General features: G+C 37.2%; 1 protein-coding gene across 1 annotated transcript in view; it reads left to right on the top strand.

The window, feature by feature from the left end:
• Positions 1 to 16,254, top strand: part of NEK5 (NIMA related kinase 5) — a 21,170-nt gene extending 4,916 nt beyond the window's left edge. The window contains exons 4-22 of the mRNA XM_057367340.1: positions 452 to 535; positions 643 to 713; positions 1,981 to 2,067; positions 3,112 to 3,166; positions 4,475 to 4,675; positions 4,762 to 4,843; positions 5,878 to 6,014; positions 9,297 to 9,490; positions 10,792 to 10,858; positions 11,191 to 11,310; positions 11,585 to 11,668; positions 11,770 to 11,874; positions 12,289 to 12,369; positions 12,749 to 12,817; positions 13,582 to 13,714; positions 13,907 to 14,039; positions 14,745 to 14,884; positions 15,512 to 15,626; positions 16,009 to 16,254. Of these exons, the coding sequence (XP_057223323.1) occupies positions 452 to 535; positions 643 to 713; positions 1,981 to 2,067; positions 3,112 to 3,166; positions 4,475 to 4,675; positions 4,762 to 4,843; positions 5,878 to 6,014; positions 9,297 to 9,490; positions 10,792 to 10,858; positions 11,191 to 11,310; positions 11,585 to 11,668; positions 11,770 to 11,874; positions 12,289 to 12,369; positions 12,749 to 12,817; positions 13,582 to 13,714; positions 13,907 to 14,039; positions 14,745 to 14,884; positions 15,512 to 15,626; positions 16,009 to 16,237 (2,187 nt within the window). The 3' untranslated portion in view covers positions 16,238 to 16,254. The remainder of the gene's footprint in view (positions 1 to 451; positions 536 to 642; positions 714 to 1,980; positions 2,068 to 3,111; positions 3,167 to 4,474; positions 4,676 to 4,761; positions 4,844 to 5,877; positions 6,015 to 9,296; positions 9,491 to 10,791; positions 10,859 to 11,190; positions 11,311 to 11,584; positions 11,669 to 11,769; positions 11,875 to 12,288; positions 12,370 to 12,748; positions 12,818 to 13,581; positions 13,715 to 13,906; positions 14,040 to 14,744; positions 14,885 to 15,511; positions 15,627 to 16,008) is intronic.
• Positions 16,255 to 16,704: the final 450 nt, after the last annotated feature.

The following is a 16,704-nucleotide window of genomic DNA, read 5'->3' as shown; positions in this document are numbered from 1 at the left end:
TTTTTTTTGTTTTCTAGACCACATTCAGTAGTACTACAAATACTACAACTGGGTGGCATCACTTCCATCACACAGGATTAAGAAGACACGTGCCAATTCTGTCTTAGTTATTTGCACTCTCTCTTGTTAAAAAAGTTCTATTATTCTTAGTCTCCATTGGCATGATTCTTAAGCATTTGTTCAAGTGCATGTCCTGGCACAGTCAGGGAAAACTTGATGGGGATAAAGGAAGTGGAGCAGGTATCTATTTCCATTTAGTTTAGTGATAGCACTAAGTAGAAAGGAGAAGTCTATGACATTAACATCAAAAATACATTTTTACAGTTTTGCATTTTATATGTTCTATMTAATTTAGATTTTGTTTTTGTCTTTATTTTGTTTATTTTGGTAAGATACCCCGTTAGAGTCACACAAATTCATAGGTATCTCCTCYCTTTAACTTTCGTTGCAGATTCTCAGTTGGTTTGTGCAGATCTCCTTGGGCTTGAAGCATATTCACGATAAGAAGATTTTACACAGAGATGTAAAAGCGCAGGTARTAAAACTGGTACTGGAGAGAGGATTATTTTGTCCTGTGAAAAATATGTTTGAGGAGCTCTGCCAACTTTCATTTCCGCCTACCACTTTCGGTTTTATTTGCAGAATGTTTTTCTTAGCAATAATGGAAAGRTAGCGAAGCTTGGGGACTTTGGCATAGCAAGACAGCTGAACAGGTAGGCATGGTTTTTGCTTAGTCTGTGRCCTGCACCAAACAGGTCTGTTTGTGAATGTTCAAAATGCAGCCTGAACATGCAAAATGTTTGTGGATTGTGCTTGCTCAAGGAGTGTGGGGTACAAAGGGTCTGACAMTACATTTTCTCCTATTTTCTTAAAACATGCCATCCTGCATGGATCACAGATGTACCTAGCCTAGTAACTGAACTTCTGCCACGTATAGGACATAGGGTRAAGAAGCTACTGGTTTTTCTATTCTCTGTGGAACTGACATAAAGAGGTTCTGGAGGTGCAGTTCCTCCTCATGCAGCTGTCGGTAATAACTTCTGTTTCCTCATAAAAACAAAAGTGAAGAGCATTAAAAACTGAAGAAAGAGTTTAAGAATAGAGTTTGTRCAGATGTTCTTTGTGTGTCYTCCAAGACTGAATCTATGTTAWTTTTTTARAAAGAGCCGGAATGACAACCTGGGYCTGAGAGCATGGCATGGCTGGGCTTGCATCTGTATTGTTCTCCCAAAAAGGGGGGCCTTATGTGGAATGACTCTGGGGACAAGGTTGCCCTATCCTGTGTAGTGGCCAGGTGTGGCCAAAACACGCCAGGGAGCATGTTAACAACAGGAAAATGCTTATATTTTGTCTCTTTTTGTACTTTTTGATTGTCCTTGACAGAACCCAACTCTCAGCATGTAAATTACTAATGCCCAAAGTGCTTTCTTTCAGCAGTGTTCTGGGGATARTTGCTGTAAGGATTGCTGCTACTCAGCAGAAGAATACATAGCAGACAGGAAGTAGGCATCAAAACTTGAATGTCCAAGTATAGACATTTTAAAAAGTATTTAAGGGCTTATACAACAATATAATTGGAGCTTGATTTTGTTTTTCTTCATGTAACTACTGAATTCAGTTTCTGTGGGGAGTTGACACTGTCAGGACACCATGTGTCCACCAAAGCTGCTCTGTCACTCCCCTTCTCAGCTGGACAGAGGAGAGAAGCTATAATGAAARGCAATGGGTTGAGATAAGGGCAGGGAGTTCTTGTGCTTTCTGTTGAAGTACAAACACTCCCCACTATTAAAATAKGGGGTCATTTTTACACAGAACTGGGAAATACTGTAGGTTTTCATGGGATGTTCCATTTTCAGCTGTTTGGAGAGGAGAAATTATGTTCCCCACAGGCTTTTAACCTGGGGCAGAGAAGTCTCTAGGTCAACTTTGTTTACAAACGTTTTCAGTGTGTAGGCCTTTTTGTTCACTGTGTTTCTTTAGCACTACAGAGTTTGCCCACACCTGTGTAGGGACCCCGTATTACCTTTCACCTGAGATATGTGAAAATCGACCTTACAACAACAAAACGTAAGTCTGTGTCTTTCCTTCATATGTGCTCGAGGACATGCAGGCATGAAAGGACTCAGCTCATGACTATCATGGTTTAAATTAGTATTTGTGTGGGGCACCAGGAATTTCTCTTGGTCACCCTTCRTGAAGTTTTGTATTATTGTGTGCAATAATTAGGTGCATCATCATATACAGCAACCATTTTATACTATACAACAATGTCAGTAGYATTGGACTTGCAGTGTCCAAAATAGAGAAATCATGACTTTGCTGTGATTAATCCACAGACTTAACRTAATTAAAATTTTTGGCTTTACAAAAATACTTCTATTTTAAACTCTCTATTAATACTCCTTGTTAGTAGTGGTGGGAAATGTAAACCAGTAWTTTTCCCTTTGCTTTATCTGCTTCTCCATCAATTACTAAGTTTATCTTGTTTCCAAGATGCAATAACTAATACAGTTTACTGTTCCAAGTTCATGAATTTTTGATACACTCATTTATAATTTATAAAAATACACTAAAATGAAAGCTGCTAGTTCGGCTGCTTTGRAGATTTGCAGTAGCCACTTGCAGGAAAGACACATTAGATTGAAGCTTACCACAAAATACCAGACAAGAAACACTGCAAAGTCAAGAGGTGAGTGGGCCTAGACCCCTTCCTCTGCATGGGGGATATCATGGACACCAAATGTTCTGGAGCCCATAGTAGCATCTCAGTTCTGACGTGCTATTCAGACAAGTTTATTCCCTTATTGTCTCCTTAACTATGCAGTCAGCTTTGTCCTTCATTCTGCTAGAAATATTAAGCAGACGTTCTGTATCATGTGCCTTTTCCAATTACGATAACACCTAATTAGATACCATGGTAACATTGGTGCTGCAACTAAAAATACTTCTAGTTGTTCTTTTTAGTGTGTCTTAAGAAAAAATAAAACTTGCACCAGTATTAATCTGTGACAGAATAATGGTAATAAATTGGGAGCTGAGAAGAGGTACTGATTATATGGATGAAAATGTTGCAGGCTTTTCACTGAAACTTTAATTATTTCTTATTCACAGAGATATTTGGTCTCTTGGCTGTGTGCTTTATGAGCTGTGTGCATTAAAACATCCAGTAAGTACTGTACAATCAGGTCACTATTTTATCAGAAAATACAGTGGTTGCCTTGCAAAGCCTGTAGTAATAACRGTATTCTCAGTCAGCTATTGGAATTATTTTCCTCTTATTTATTGATATCAAAGAACAACTGGTAGCGTTTAACTCTTCATATTGTATCTGTTTTGTGCTTAAAAATTAAATGTATTATGTAGTATTCCTGTAACTTATATATATATATATGCATGTGTGTATACATAGTTTGAACATATATTTACTCTTTTAAAAGAGTAAATATATATTTTTCAAGACAGATGAACAATGGAAAGAATTAAAGCCAGACTTCAAGGTTAAGCTTAGGTATATAATTTTACTMATTTCTGTTTGAAAATATCAATCTATACTTACTCAAGTTCTTAAAACCCACATTCCCCCAGCAAGTGGTTTGAGTCCCCAGAAGCATTTTCCTAAAGGTTTTATTTTGTTTGAAAGCACGTTAATGTCAGAAAATAACTGAGATAGCATCTTCAGGAAGTTGTGTTGTCCTCAGCCTGGTCTGAGCCTCAGGTAATCCTCAGCTTGTGACTATTACAGGGGGAAGGGAACATAGCAGACACTAATCTTGACAACAGGAAAAAGATTAGATTCCTGGGACCAGCAGATGTTGACTTTTTGCTGAGGCTGAATGTGGGAGAAGGTAGAGCAGCACTAAYAGGGAGAGCAATTGTGCTGAGGATAGGGAGATACTGCTGGGGAAAACTGCTGATTTCACGAAGTGACAAAACATGAGATATTATTTTGTATGAATAGTAGTTTTGTTATTATGTATTGCTGCACACTGCAACTCAGTGCAGATGTAGACAGGAAATATAAGTGAAGCTAAGGTAAATTTCAATTCTACCACCTTCAAAATAGCCACATAAATAAAAGAATGATTTTAGAAAGAACTTGCTTTTTTTTTTTATTTTTTTTGCCTAAGACCCTAAGACCCTAACCTATTATTTTTTTATTATTATTATTATTATTATTATTATTATTATTATTATTATTATTATTATTATTAACCCAAACTTTATTGATACTGGCTTCTTAAGAGAACTATGAACTGAGAGGACTGAAGTGGAAGTGTTCAAGACTAGGTTTGATAGGACTTTGAGCAGCCTGGTCTAACAGAAGGTGTCCTTGTCCATGGCAAGGAGGTGTCTTCCAATTCAAACCATTCTGTGACTGAGTCAACAAGTTCCTTTTCTCAAGCTGGCCTGTCTAGCCCATCATTCTGAACCAGCAGTACTTACTGTCTTCTTTTTATTGTTCTCCTTAATTAAGTTTSAAGGCAATAGTTTGCATGAACTGGTGTTGAAGATTTGCAGAGGACGTTTTCAACCCGTGTCTCCTAACTACTCCTATGATCTGAGGATATTAATTTCCCAGTTATTTAAAATACCTCCGAGAGATAGACCATCCATCAATTCTATTCTAAGAAAGCCCTTCTTGCAGAAATTTGTTCTCAGGTATTTGCCCCCTGAGGTAAGTGACTGTACTGTTGCTTGCTGAGAGAAAATGTATATCACAGTAGTATAAACAGTTATAGGAGATACCTTTTTTCCTAATAGGTAGCACAGGAAGAACTCAATCACACTGTGATACACAGGAAAAGGCCTTCAGCTTCCCAATCTGGAACCAAGCAAATACAAGGTAATGATAATAATATTACTTATCATTAGTTCTGCAATAACATTASTTAGTTATGATACAATTGCTGGCAGTAACTTTCTCCAACAGTTCTTTACTGCACATTTGGGTAAAGAGTTTCACCAAAGTTAAATAGAGGAGAGAACTGCGAGAGCAGAACCATTTACCCAGACAGGGCACTGCTGTCCTGTTCAGGGAGAGACCACTTTAGGACTTGCTCGTTAACTATGTTTGTCTAGAAGGGTTGCCATAGGAAAGTGCAGAAATATTAATCTTTGTTCTTTAAAAAATAGTATTTCCAAAAGTGAGAGGCTTTGGTTTAGTTTAGGTCTGTCACATGAAAAGCGTCCTTACTATGTGAAAAAATGCATCAATCTTTCAAAACATGCTCCATAGTATTTTATAAAACAGTAAAAATGTATTTTTCAAAATTCTAACTCACTTAGAAACTACTTAATCCAAAGGATACTGCTTTTCAGTACTGCAGCTAAGATATTTGCAAAATAATGACTGACCACACTGGAATGGTCTGTACTTGTATTCTCCTACATAGGACACTGATAAGGTAGATTTTTCACCTTTCAGCCTTTCTTTTCAAATTTCACAAGTACTACAAGATTGCCTAGTGATTTGTAGAGTATGGAGGTCTGGCTTTAGAAAGGGAGTGCCTAGGCAGGTAGACAGCTAGAGCCTGTGAATCAGACCTCCTGCATTGTGTTCTTGGTACTAGCATGAAATCAACATTAGTTTAGAAGGGTCTCCCTCTTATTCRGTGTGTTTTGTGAAACTAATCAATMAGATCCTCTTTMTATGAATGTGTCAAATCATGTTTTCAAAAACATGCCATTCTCAGAATGAAAACCAGAACACCTGGGAGGTGTGAAGTATGGTGATGATGGTGAAAGGACGTAAGGAATGTTAATTAGCATAACCTGTCAGTGTTAGGTGTGGGCACCCTGCTTTGGTTTGMGACCACATGATCATTAATCACATAGAGAGCACAGAATGTAATTTTTTAATCTCTTACTGTTAAAAAGCATATAAGCTTCAGAAAGAAATAGTCCAGGATCCAGTTTCTCCAGAATCTGGAATGGTGCTGCCTGTCAAGAAAAAAGATTTATTTCAAAGAAATGAATGGAAACCTCCTTTGAGAGGACAACAGCCAATTATTCAGGTACTGTGTGTCTGCAATATTTATATTTATATTTATATTTATATTTATATTTATATTTATATTTATATTTATATTTATATTTATATTTATATTTATATTTATATTCTTGCACATACATATATAATCATCTTCAGAATTTTGTATCTATTTATATTTATTTATATCTATTTATATCTATAATCTTCAGAAAACAAATACCTGCACTTAAAAAAGATACTTTAAAAGGCTTAAGACATTAGATGTATGTTTAGCTTAATCTCTACCCTAAGTCAATAGAGGCAGTTAAACATAACTGAGTCCTCAGAAGAGATATTTTGAAAGCCTAAGTGGGAAACACTGGATACGGGCTGCTTTGTTATGCTCCTTTGTAACAAAGGGATTCAGGCACACTTTGCATTTATGTTTGCACAAAGCCAAATAAGCTCTGGGTTTGCTTTTTTTGCTGGAGAAGCAAAAGCACTGATCCTGTTGCTTTAGCCCTTCTGATGGCTCATTCATGGGCAAAATCACTGGCACTCACTGCCATTGCCTCAGATACTTACTACTGACAGCCTGCGCCCRAATGCAAGCCCAGTTATCACAACAACCTTTTCTCTCACTTCTTTTCCACCTCCTGCTTTCCTCAGGCAGAGTACCAGCTGTATGTTATGTCCAGCCTCTTATTTTGCATCACTGCACATGTTTATCTTCAAGCGCAGGTAGCAGTGCCTTGAATGCTGGTGAACATAAGCAAAGCAAGTTTAGGGTCTGGCAGCCCTCAGATCCGCACACTGCAGTTACAGTACCGTAACTGATGATAGGGAACAAACACGGAGTTCCCAGAACTGCATCCATCACACAATCACACCAACAACGGATCATACTGGCCCCATGCAGACTATAGGACTTAATTTTCCTTATAGTTATAGTTGTGCCAATGCAAATCCAGAGATGGATTAAGCTAGAATGTAGTTTCCTTTCACTGTGCACTGCTATAATCAAAGGCAGAATTTTGTCCGCAGTGTTTTGACCTATGCTGGGAACGTTTCCACATTCTTTCACCATCAAAATAAAGCAAATAATGTGCAGGGTTTCAGGGGCAGTGTCATACTGAAGGTGTGACATTGAAGGTGTTGCTTCAGAATTCACAGGATCACAGGATGGTTGAGGTTGGAAAGATTTCTGGACRTCACCTTGTCCACACCCCTGCTCAAACAGGGTCAYCTAGATCCAGTTGTYGAGRACTATGTCCAGTTGGCTTGCTGAATATCTCCAAAAGAGGCGACTCTAAATCCTATTTGGGCAACCTGTATCCCATCCCCAGGCACCCTCCCCCATGGTGAATAAAATGTTTTCTGTTGYTCAGAGSGAACCTTCTGTGTTTCAATTTGTGCCCATTGCCTCTGGTTCTGTCACTGGGTACYGGTGGAAAGGGTCTGGGCTTCACCCTCTTTGCCCCTTCCCTTTATGTAGCTGAAACCACTGATAAGATTCCACCTTCAGGCTAAACAGCCTGAGCTCTTTCAGCCTTTCCTCATAGGAGAAATGCTCCAGGCCTTTCACTGGACTTTTCCCAGCATATAACTGTCTCTTTTGTTCTGAAAAGCTCAGAATTAGAGACAGCACTTCATGGGTGGCCTCACAATGCTGAGCAGTGCAAAAAGATTACCGCCCTTGACCTGCTGGGAATACTTTTACTAGTGCAAGCCTGGATGTCATTCACCTCTTCGGCTAGGGCACATTGCTGGCTAATGGTCAACTTGTTGTCCACCATGTCCTCCCTTCTTCTCTGCTGAGCTGCTTCCCAGTTGGATGGCTACYGGCATGTACTGGTGCAGAGTGTAGGACTTTGCACTTCCATGGCTGAAATCCATGCAGTTYCTGTCATCCCATYTCTCCAGCCCTTCGTGGTCCCTMTGGATGGCAGCACAACCCTCTGGTGTATCAGCCACTCCTCCCAGTTTGTGYTATCAGCAAACTTGCTGAGRGTGTGCTCTGYTCCAGTCTCTCCTGTGATCTYGTTAGTGAAGATGTTGAACTCCAGTCACTGGCCATCAGCTACACTTTGCACTATGATCATTTTTCAACCAATTTCACTACTTGCTCATCCAGCCCTCAATTCATTGGCTTCTCGACGAGGATCATATGGCAGGCAGTGACAAAAGCCTCCATGAGGGCAGTTGCCTGATAGGAAATATACCTGTGCTCCTATCTTGTCTATCAAGCCAGGCATGTCACTGTAGAATATTAGTGAGTTGGTCAAGCCTGGCTTCCTGGCGCCTATTTAACTTGCCACTTCTCAGGCCTCTGACATTTATTTCGACAGTCTGATTTGTTCTCCCTRCTGCTTGGGATTGCCATACTTCTGGATACTGTAAAACCTGCTTCAATGAGTAACAAGAGCTTACTTCTTCTTTTGGAACTTTACTGACAGTTGTAAATTTTCTTCTAACACMGATAAGAATTTAAATTCTACTGTAATCTGGACTGCACCACAGGTACATGAGCCGATTTTCAATGTGTCTAAGGAAAATGAGGAGGAATAGTTAATGTATTTGCCATCTAATACTGATGCATTTACATTTATGAAGGAAAGTAAGCAAAATTTARCATTTTCCTCATGCACCATATAATCTCCCACAATGGAAAAGTTTGTAGATGTCTGACCACATTTGAATCATGCAGTGGCAGCTAGGTGATCATCTCTCCATTGTTCTTGTGAGAAATGGGAACGACAGTCTTGTCACAAAGGAGAAATACAGAAATGTTTCATCACAGTAATGCCTTTGAGAAATGAAAGCCCAACTCCCACATGCACATAAGCAAAAGAATGTGAAATGAAGCAGCGCAGTGCTCCCCTGAAAGCATCCATCAATGCCGTATTGTCCAAAACTACATCCCAGGTTCCCCTTGCTATCACATGTCAAAATGAGACTCTCCTGGAAGTAATTCAGTGCTTTAGGCTCCAGAACAATGAAGTGACTCTAGGGCAATGACACTACAGTGTATGAAGCCCCCTGCTGATTCACTTGCACAGCAGTGTGGGCTGCTGCTTAATGACAGGAACTGATRGAAACAGGGGAAAAGGAAAAGGCARKGGTGAGATCACATAAGCCCTGAGAAGTTTGGAAGTTTCTGGCTTATATGTGAAAGGATTTGGAAAACTTAGACTAACTATACTGTAGACAGTCTGTATTACCATGCAACACAGATTGGGGAGAAGTACAGGAGGTTAATTCAAACTTGTACTGATATAAATGAGAACATGTAAAATAATATCCTTTACTATATTTTCATCCACAGACCTCCAGATTTAGCATGGCAGAAAGGCCAGAAAGCCTTAGAGTGTGTGGCAACTATGAYCATTACTATGAAAAGCTTGACAACTTGCAGAGGAAACCTAATGCACATTATGAGCTCTCTCATACCAGCCAAAGAGATGAAGAATACTGTCAACTAAAAGGACGAGTTGCATCTCCACCTCCACCATCTGACTGGTAATCTATTTTCACTCTATTCATTAGCTGGGTGTCTTATGTATTTTGAGCTATCRATCAGACTCCCTGAGTAGGTAACACTGGACATAGCTCATTTAGTAGGATTTTTTTCTCTGCTTCGTCTTTGATAATTTTTTAATGTAATTTTGTTATACAACAACATAATTCCTTTTCCTCTTTGTCCAGAAATTCCTTCTGAATTGTCCTGGCGTTTGACATTTCATGGTCAAAATGTCTCCCAAGTGTCAGCCCATTCTTTCACTGGATAAATAGTAAAACATAGTCTTTTTGTAGAATCTCTGATTGTATCTAGAAYAAACACTGTCTTTCCTTCACACCAGGATGAGAATAACACAAAGATCACAAACAGCTCTGCAGTGAAGGGAACAGAGAGAGGCAGGCCATGAAAGTGTTTTTTTTTTTCCATGCCAAGCTTGTATTTCTGTTTCAGATATAAAGACCCTTTCTCTAGCAGTTTATTTACTTCAAAGCCTTTCTGTTACAAAGTAGAGGTATAACCTTAGRAGATTTCCTGTCCATTCTGTGACTGGACATTTTAGGTGTGGATGAACTTTGAAAATGTTGAGAAAGGAATTTTAAATACAGCCTACTTCCAAAGCTTCCCTTTAAGGTTGACAGAATCATCAATTTTCATTCAACAATAGCATTGTTTAAAATGTTTCAGTTATGGATCTTCATATTTAGAACATCTTTCCTGACCTGAATTTCTGGTGTCTTATTTAAGGACAGAGTCAATTCAGTTTGGCTCCCTGCAGCACAAGTGGATTCTGGAGGTAGGAAATGAAATAAATAGGAAACAGGGAGCTTACAAGTGAGTCCTGGTTATTTTATACCAAAAAGCAAAGTAAAAGTTCAGAATCTACACAAAGTTGGACTGGTAGAATTACGCACAGAGGAAAAAGACAGTAAAGAGGTTGCTGAATACACAATCTCCATTCTGACAATTTGCACTCATTTTCAGGATCAGGGAAATCAATTTTACTTTAATTAACACTGTCAATTTCATTTAGCAAATAAAAGATGGGAAAGGGCTTTGCCACAYTCTTCAGAAGGCTTAAGTAACTGAAGTAATAGGAAAGGGAATGCCTAAAAAGAATATATTTTCTTATTTTACTGTTGTGCCATATTTATACATATTTTATCCATATTTATATATTCATGTAGTACTAAGAAAACTCTTTTTGTCATGTGGGGTAGAACCTATAGAGAATTATTTGTGCAGAAGGTAGCAGAGTCTGTGAAATAAAATATAGTRTATGTACATCACTTTCTTCTCTCAGGACTGCAGAATTTCTTCAAAGGCGATTTGAAGCCCAGCAGTACAAGATTAAAGTGGAGAAACAGATGGTAGGTAAATCACAGAATGACAGAATAAAATCTTTAAAAGAAGGAGAATGAAAAGCCAAAGAGAATTTGATGCCTTTCTGACAGCAAACTGTAACACTGTTGGGTAGAAGGTTTTACTCCAGGAAATGCCCTGTTCTGCTCTGCAATGTTTATCCGGAGGTTTTATTTATTCACACAAAACTGTAACAATGTAAATTTTTACTGTGACTTTTTCCTCTAAAAATGTACACTTGCCTTACTGCATTCTTCAGTGGAACAGGGAGAATGAGCACTGAAAGAGAGGATTCTAAATGAAAATTCCTTTGCTCTGGGATACTTTTGTACATCCATAGGGACTRAGACCATCCTCTGCTGACCCATATTGTGACCAAATACAGCAGCAGGAAATAAAGGAAAAGCATCTCAAAAAACATCAGCAAAACGTGTCTAGAAAGAATGAAATGAAAGAACAGGTAAATTAAATCTCTAATTGCCTAAAACTTCCTATACTCCTTGACATTAGCATTGACATAAGAAGTCTTTTGATCAGATTCTCTTTTCCATCATTGATTCTTTTCCATTCTTTTCCCATTTTTTTAATAGAGAAGGAATGTAATTTTCTAGTTTTRTTTTTGGGTGACAGACAAAACAAACTGATACTTCTATCTTATATGAATGTATATAAATAAATTTAATCTTTCTCTCTTTTGTTTATTAAAAACATATTCTACCTACTGTTTTTAATAGGAGTATTTGAAACAATTGCAGAAAATTCGGGAAGAATACCACAGTGATATAAAAGAATTCAGATTTAGAGCAGGAATACTCCAGGTAACAAAGCTCAAACATACAGGTAGTCATATTTACTTTTTTATTATTAAAGAATACTTTATTAGGAATTGAAATGAACATTTTTTAAAAACATCTTCTAGGAGAACCAGAAAATACAAGATAAAACCTACCTYGTGAAGCAAGGGAAAGCTGAGCTCCAGTCTGAAAACAAAGATACRCCAGGAGCAGGGGAAGAAACACTCCAGGTATTGATACCGCCTTCACCTAAACAGATCTTTCTGAGCGAGTCCCACATGGTCTTTRATTCATTCTCTGCCATGGGTTTTAGGTTTCCACTAAAATCTTGATTTTAATCACTTCCAAATCTTTCCAGAATGAAATGAATCTCAGTCGTCTTGCATGTGATCATAAAAGATGTATTATTTATTGACACAGTACTGCATCTTTCAAACATCGGTTTTTCAAAAATCAGAGGCTTGCACTTTATGCAAAAATGTCTGKTTTAATTTTTGCCAGATAAGCCAGTCTTACAGATCTAGGCACAAGGAAATTCATGACTGTATTTGCTWCTAAAACAAATGTCTGTCTTTATGAGGTATACACATATTGTGGTTACAAAGAGTGTAATTCAAACTGGTTTTTTTTTTCTCTCCTTCCAGGAAATGGAGGAAAACTTTAAACAAGTCAGACTCCAGGATAGGCAAGACCAAACAATATTAGAAAAGAAACACAACACAAAAGTATCCATCTCTACTGTTGTATTTTATTTTCCATTTTCTTATTATGTCTGTATATTTCAAATTACTGTGTTATTATGGTAGCTCTGGAACTGAAGTTATTTGAGAGTTAATTAAGAGTGCKAGTTTTCTGTTTGTTAAAAGTTTGTATCAGAAGAAAATAAATGAGTTTTTTGATAATTTTAAGAGGATTATATTTAAGGAAGTCTATTTTTGTCTGTTGTGTTCAACTTTGATCTTGTTAAATAGAAGAAAAATGTTGTTAAATGGAAGTTACTTTCAACAGAAGAGTAATTTTCAAATTTGTAGTTCCATATAATCTGTATAGTTTTAAATGATTTTATTTAATAAAATAAATTACTAACCTGTTAACTTTCTTTAGGGAGGAGTAAAATTTGAAATTAATTTAGATGTATGTTTTCCTGAAGAAGAGAGCATTCCAGAAGCAGAGGTATGTTGTTATGTTTAAAAACATTTACATTAGTAATCTGAAACCATGACAGCTCCATAATCTGAGATTTGTTTCCATGACCATCATCCTCTACCTTTGTTATAAGGAAGCTTCTACTGAGAATTTGTTGGCATGTTRCCTATGTCTGACCTTCTTCAAGAGGATAATTGCTTGGAAGAAAATTGATACCTGGGTCAATCTTTCACATGGTAAAATTTGCAGGAGTGCAAATATTTAAATTTCCTAAACTGGGTTCAAGAGGAAGAATTTACCTCAAAACTGAGTTAGGCTACAAAYGYCAAATTTGATTTGTAAATTGCTTTWGTACATTTCTGTTTCTTTTCACTAGTATTGTACCACAAAGCAAGAATAACTACGGACAACATTATGTATTTTCATTTAGTAAAATTATATATGTGGCTGATCAACATTTAATAGCTACCTGTTAAGATTTTTATCAGTATATTAGAATTAAAAAAAAATTCCAAACAGCAACAAAGACAATAAAATTTATTTMTAGTATATATGTTTTAATTTATAAATCACTATTTTGTCATTCTGTTGTTTCACATCTCTGTGAAACAACATGCAGCCCTCTGATACACAAATCACAATGTGGCTTCTGAGTCCTGCTGCTTCACYTTTTGTTACACAATTTTCCTGTGCACACAAGGGGTTGGCTGGCAAACACAGTAAAATGAGAAKTGATTAGCTATTGTACCATATTTGTTTTTTGTTTTCAGAGTAACCTATTGTTTTTTCAGGCACTAGATAAACTCAGTGAGACTTTAACTTKTGTGGATGGTGAGAACCTTAGGGAGAAATTGGCAGAGAAATTTCAAATTTGTGAAAATCATGTGGACAGARCTTTGGAAGAACTATCTGGCTACCAAACAGGTATTTACTGGGGAAATGCAATGCTGAGTATTAATCTTGAAAATTACAAAGGCRTTAGGTAAATTCAGTAATTCTAGGCTATAGCAAATTTATCTCATGAGCTCTTTCTTTACATCACATAATATTACAATGACATGGAATTATACTTTATAAAAAAATCCTAAGAACTTTAYCTCTTTTTCTTCCCTATAGAATCTAATGCCATACCTGATACAAAAAAACCCAGAAAACATTGGCAAGCTGGAGCTCCTCAGACACTACTGAATTTTTTAGCTGATGCTGATGTCACATCTGCATGTCCTACTATAGCTGGAAATGAACTTGGTGAGAAAATTTTGGCTTTCAGTGAAAGCAGTGAGCACCTAAGATTCAGCCCACCTGAACTTATCCGTACCAGAATGGTCACATGATCTGTCAGGCTTTTAATTGCAGGACTTTATAACATCWGAGGTTATTGTACATGTTAAGCCACAGAGTACAGTTGTCACTTTCCCCTCTGCAGACAAGTACCTCCAGTGACTGGTTTTTGCAAACAAGGAGCTCTTCCAGCATTCCAGCATGCTCCCAACAGCCCAGATAGACAAAAAATAACCGGAAGAGTTTGCATGAATAGTGCAGACAAGGCATCCTTTCTTTTAATACACCATCTTTTGTTCATTCTGCCTTGGATGAAAGACCACAGGGTACAAAAGAAACAGGAACTGTACTGAAGCTCTTTCAGCCCCAAGGAGCCCACAGCTTTCAGAGTAAGGACTGATCAATGAAGCTGTAGCTGTCTATTCCAGGCTTAATAAAAAGTTACTTAGGCATTAAAACGGTGTTACACATTTTTAATGATGAGTAGTCCAGACTATTTTCTCCCTGTCCATCAGATAAGGCAATTAAAAAAAAAATAGGAGTATTCTATACAGGAAAAATAAATAGATTCCAGAATTAAACAAAAGGAAGAAATCAGTGTCAAGACTAGAAAGTGTGAATCTGACAAAAGACAATGCTGAGCTACTATCATGCTTTAGTAACTTTAGAACCTTGCTGACCATGCTATTCTGCCTGCAGACATCCCAGAAAGCAGGAAGCAGTGGGAACAGACACCACCAGAGACCCTCCTGAGCATCTTAGCAAAAGCAGAGCTGTCTAATGATTCCTTTGTCTATTTTGAAGAAGACATAGGTAGGATTTTTTACTGTAAATTCTACATATTTTTCTTTAGTATATTATTTCTTCTATCATCAGCCAAGAGCATGTGATGAGAACCAACATTTTGAAGCAGTTGACAAACTAGAAAAACATGGGCAGAGTTTCTGCTCTGTCCTGAAGCACTGAGAGGATGCTGCTGTTTTCAAGAGCAGGGAGAAGGGCAAGCCCTACTTACTGGCTATTGCCTTCATATGAAATTCTTTYATTTGCTTGTGATAACCTACTGCTGCCAGCAAGTTGGCAGGAACCACAAACCTGGATCTAGCCCCTGCAACTGTTGAGTTTGGATACCCTGTAAAAAAACATTTATTCAAATACATACRAGGTGACATAAATGACAGTGGTGACTTATATTAAACATGGTCCATGCTTTTACAGCTGACACTGCAATTGATTCAAACTCACTAATACTGCAGCCCCTGTAACCCTAAAGTAACAGGGTGTTTTAAAAATTACATTTATTTTGCACCAACAGAAGTGTGTATTACATTGTTGTAATTTGAACAACAAAACATTTCAAGTATTTACTTACTTCCTATTTACACAAACTTTTATTATTTTCTACTATAGAGCTGAAGGAAAGTTCCTCCTTCCTTACAGAAGGGAGATTAACTTTGTTGCCTCCAAAAGAAACCAAGGAAGATTATTCAGAAACATACTCTGCTGTTGCTGTTGATGAATGTAGACTTGAACCAAGATCAGATGATGAAGACACGTAAGTCAAGCACACCAAAAGAAAAATCCACACAAGTAAACTGTTTTCATGAAATTACATGCAATGCCTAAAGAGTTTTTGTGTTCTCATAAATTCATAAATGGAGAAAACTTACAGGGTCTGCTAATTTAACTTTTAATTCTATATTCCATCACAGCTAATGCTGTTATTAATAATTACATTATGCAGAAATGTACATGACTTAACATGACTTTGCAGCTCTTTTCTGTCTCTTTCCCCCAGAAACAGAAGAAACATCACGTGTGTCACTTGTATATTATTTATAAAGTGCTTAAAAAAGCCCTAGGAGTCCTTGAAAGGAGAAAGGTTTGTAATAAGGTCGTATTTTTAATTAATATAATTCTCTTGTTTTACTGTGCAGAAATTTTGAGGATTCTGAAGATGAACTTAGACATGAGCTGGAAAAATCTCTGGAAAAACTGGCAACTTCTCCAGCAGAGAGAACCATGGAGTCTCATATCTTTTCAATAAATAAAGGTCAAACAGATGAAGAAAAGATTAGTTTACCTCACAAACTACTTGGAAAATCTGAGCATGGTTTAAAAAATAATAATGAGAAATTTGATGTTGACACACATCATGAAAAATAATTAAAATTAATAGAAGGCTGTTATTATTTCATTTTGAAGGAAAAACAAATCAGGGTATTTTCAGATACCTGAACATTGAAAAATCCTCTTCCAAACTGAAATGTAGTTTCATCTATTATTATAAACTACCTGGACACATCTGACAAGTCTTGCCTGAGCACATTTCTGATTGTGTACTGTTTAACCATTTTTGTATCATGTAAGTCTCCTAGTTCATGTATTTTAGTTCCCTAGATATATCAACTCGTTTTAAGAATCTCTCCCAGCTTTCCATAATCAATGTGTACTTGCCAGTACAGCTTTATAATCCATAGTTTCATTTACCCAGCAGTGACCCTACACAGTACCATCAGTTGCTCAGCAGTTTTATGTAGTAGCAGTAAAACGGTTTTTGGCACCATGAGAATTGTGCATTCCCCAGTTTCCAATAAAACATGTAGGTATGCAGGTTCTTCCAACAGTATTTT

This window comes from Malurus melanocephalus, unplaced genomic scaffold (assembly GCF_030028575.1).
Source record: "Malurus melanocephalus ecotype Western Australia unplaced genomic scaffold, MMel_1.1 scaffold_78, whole genome shotgun sequence".
In the NCBI taxonomy this organism is placed as follows: domain Eukaryota; kingdom Metazoa; phylum Chordata; class Aves; order Passeriformes; family Maluridae; genus Malurus; species Malurus melanocephalus.
Note: the sequence above shows the minus strand (reverse complement) of the source record. Positions and strands in the feature narration are given on the sequence as shown.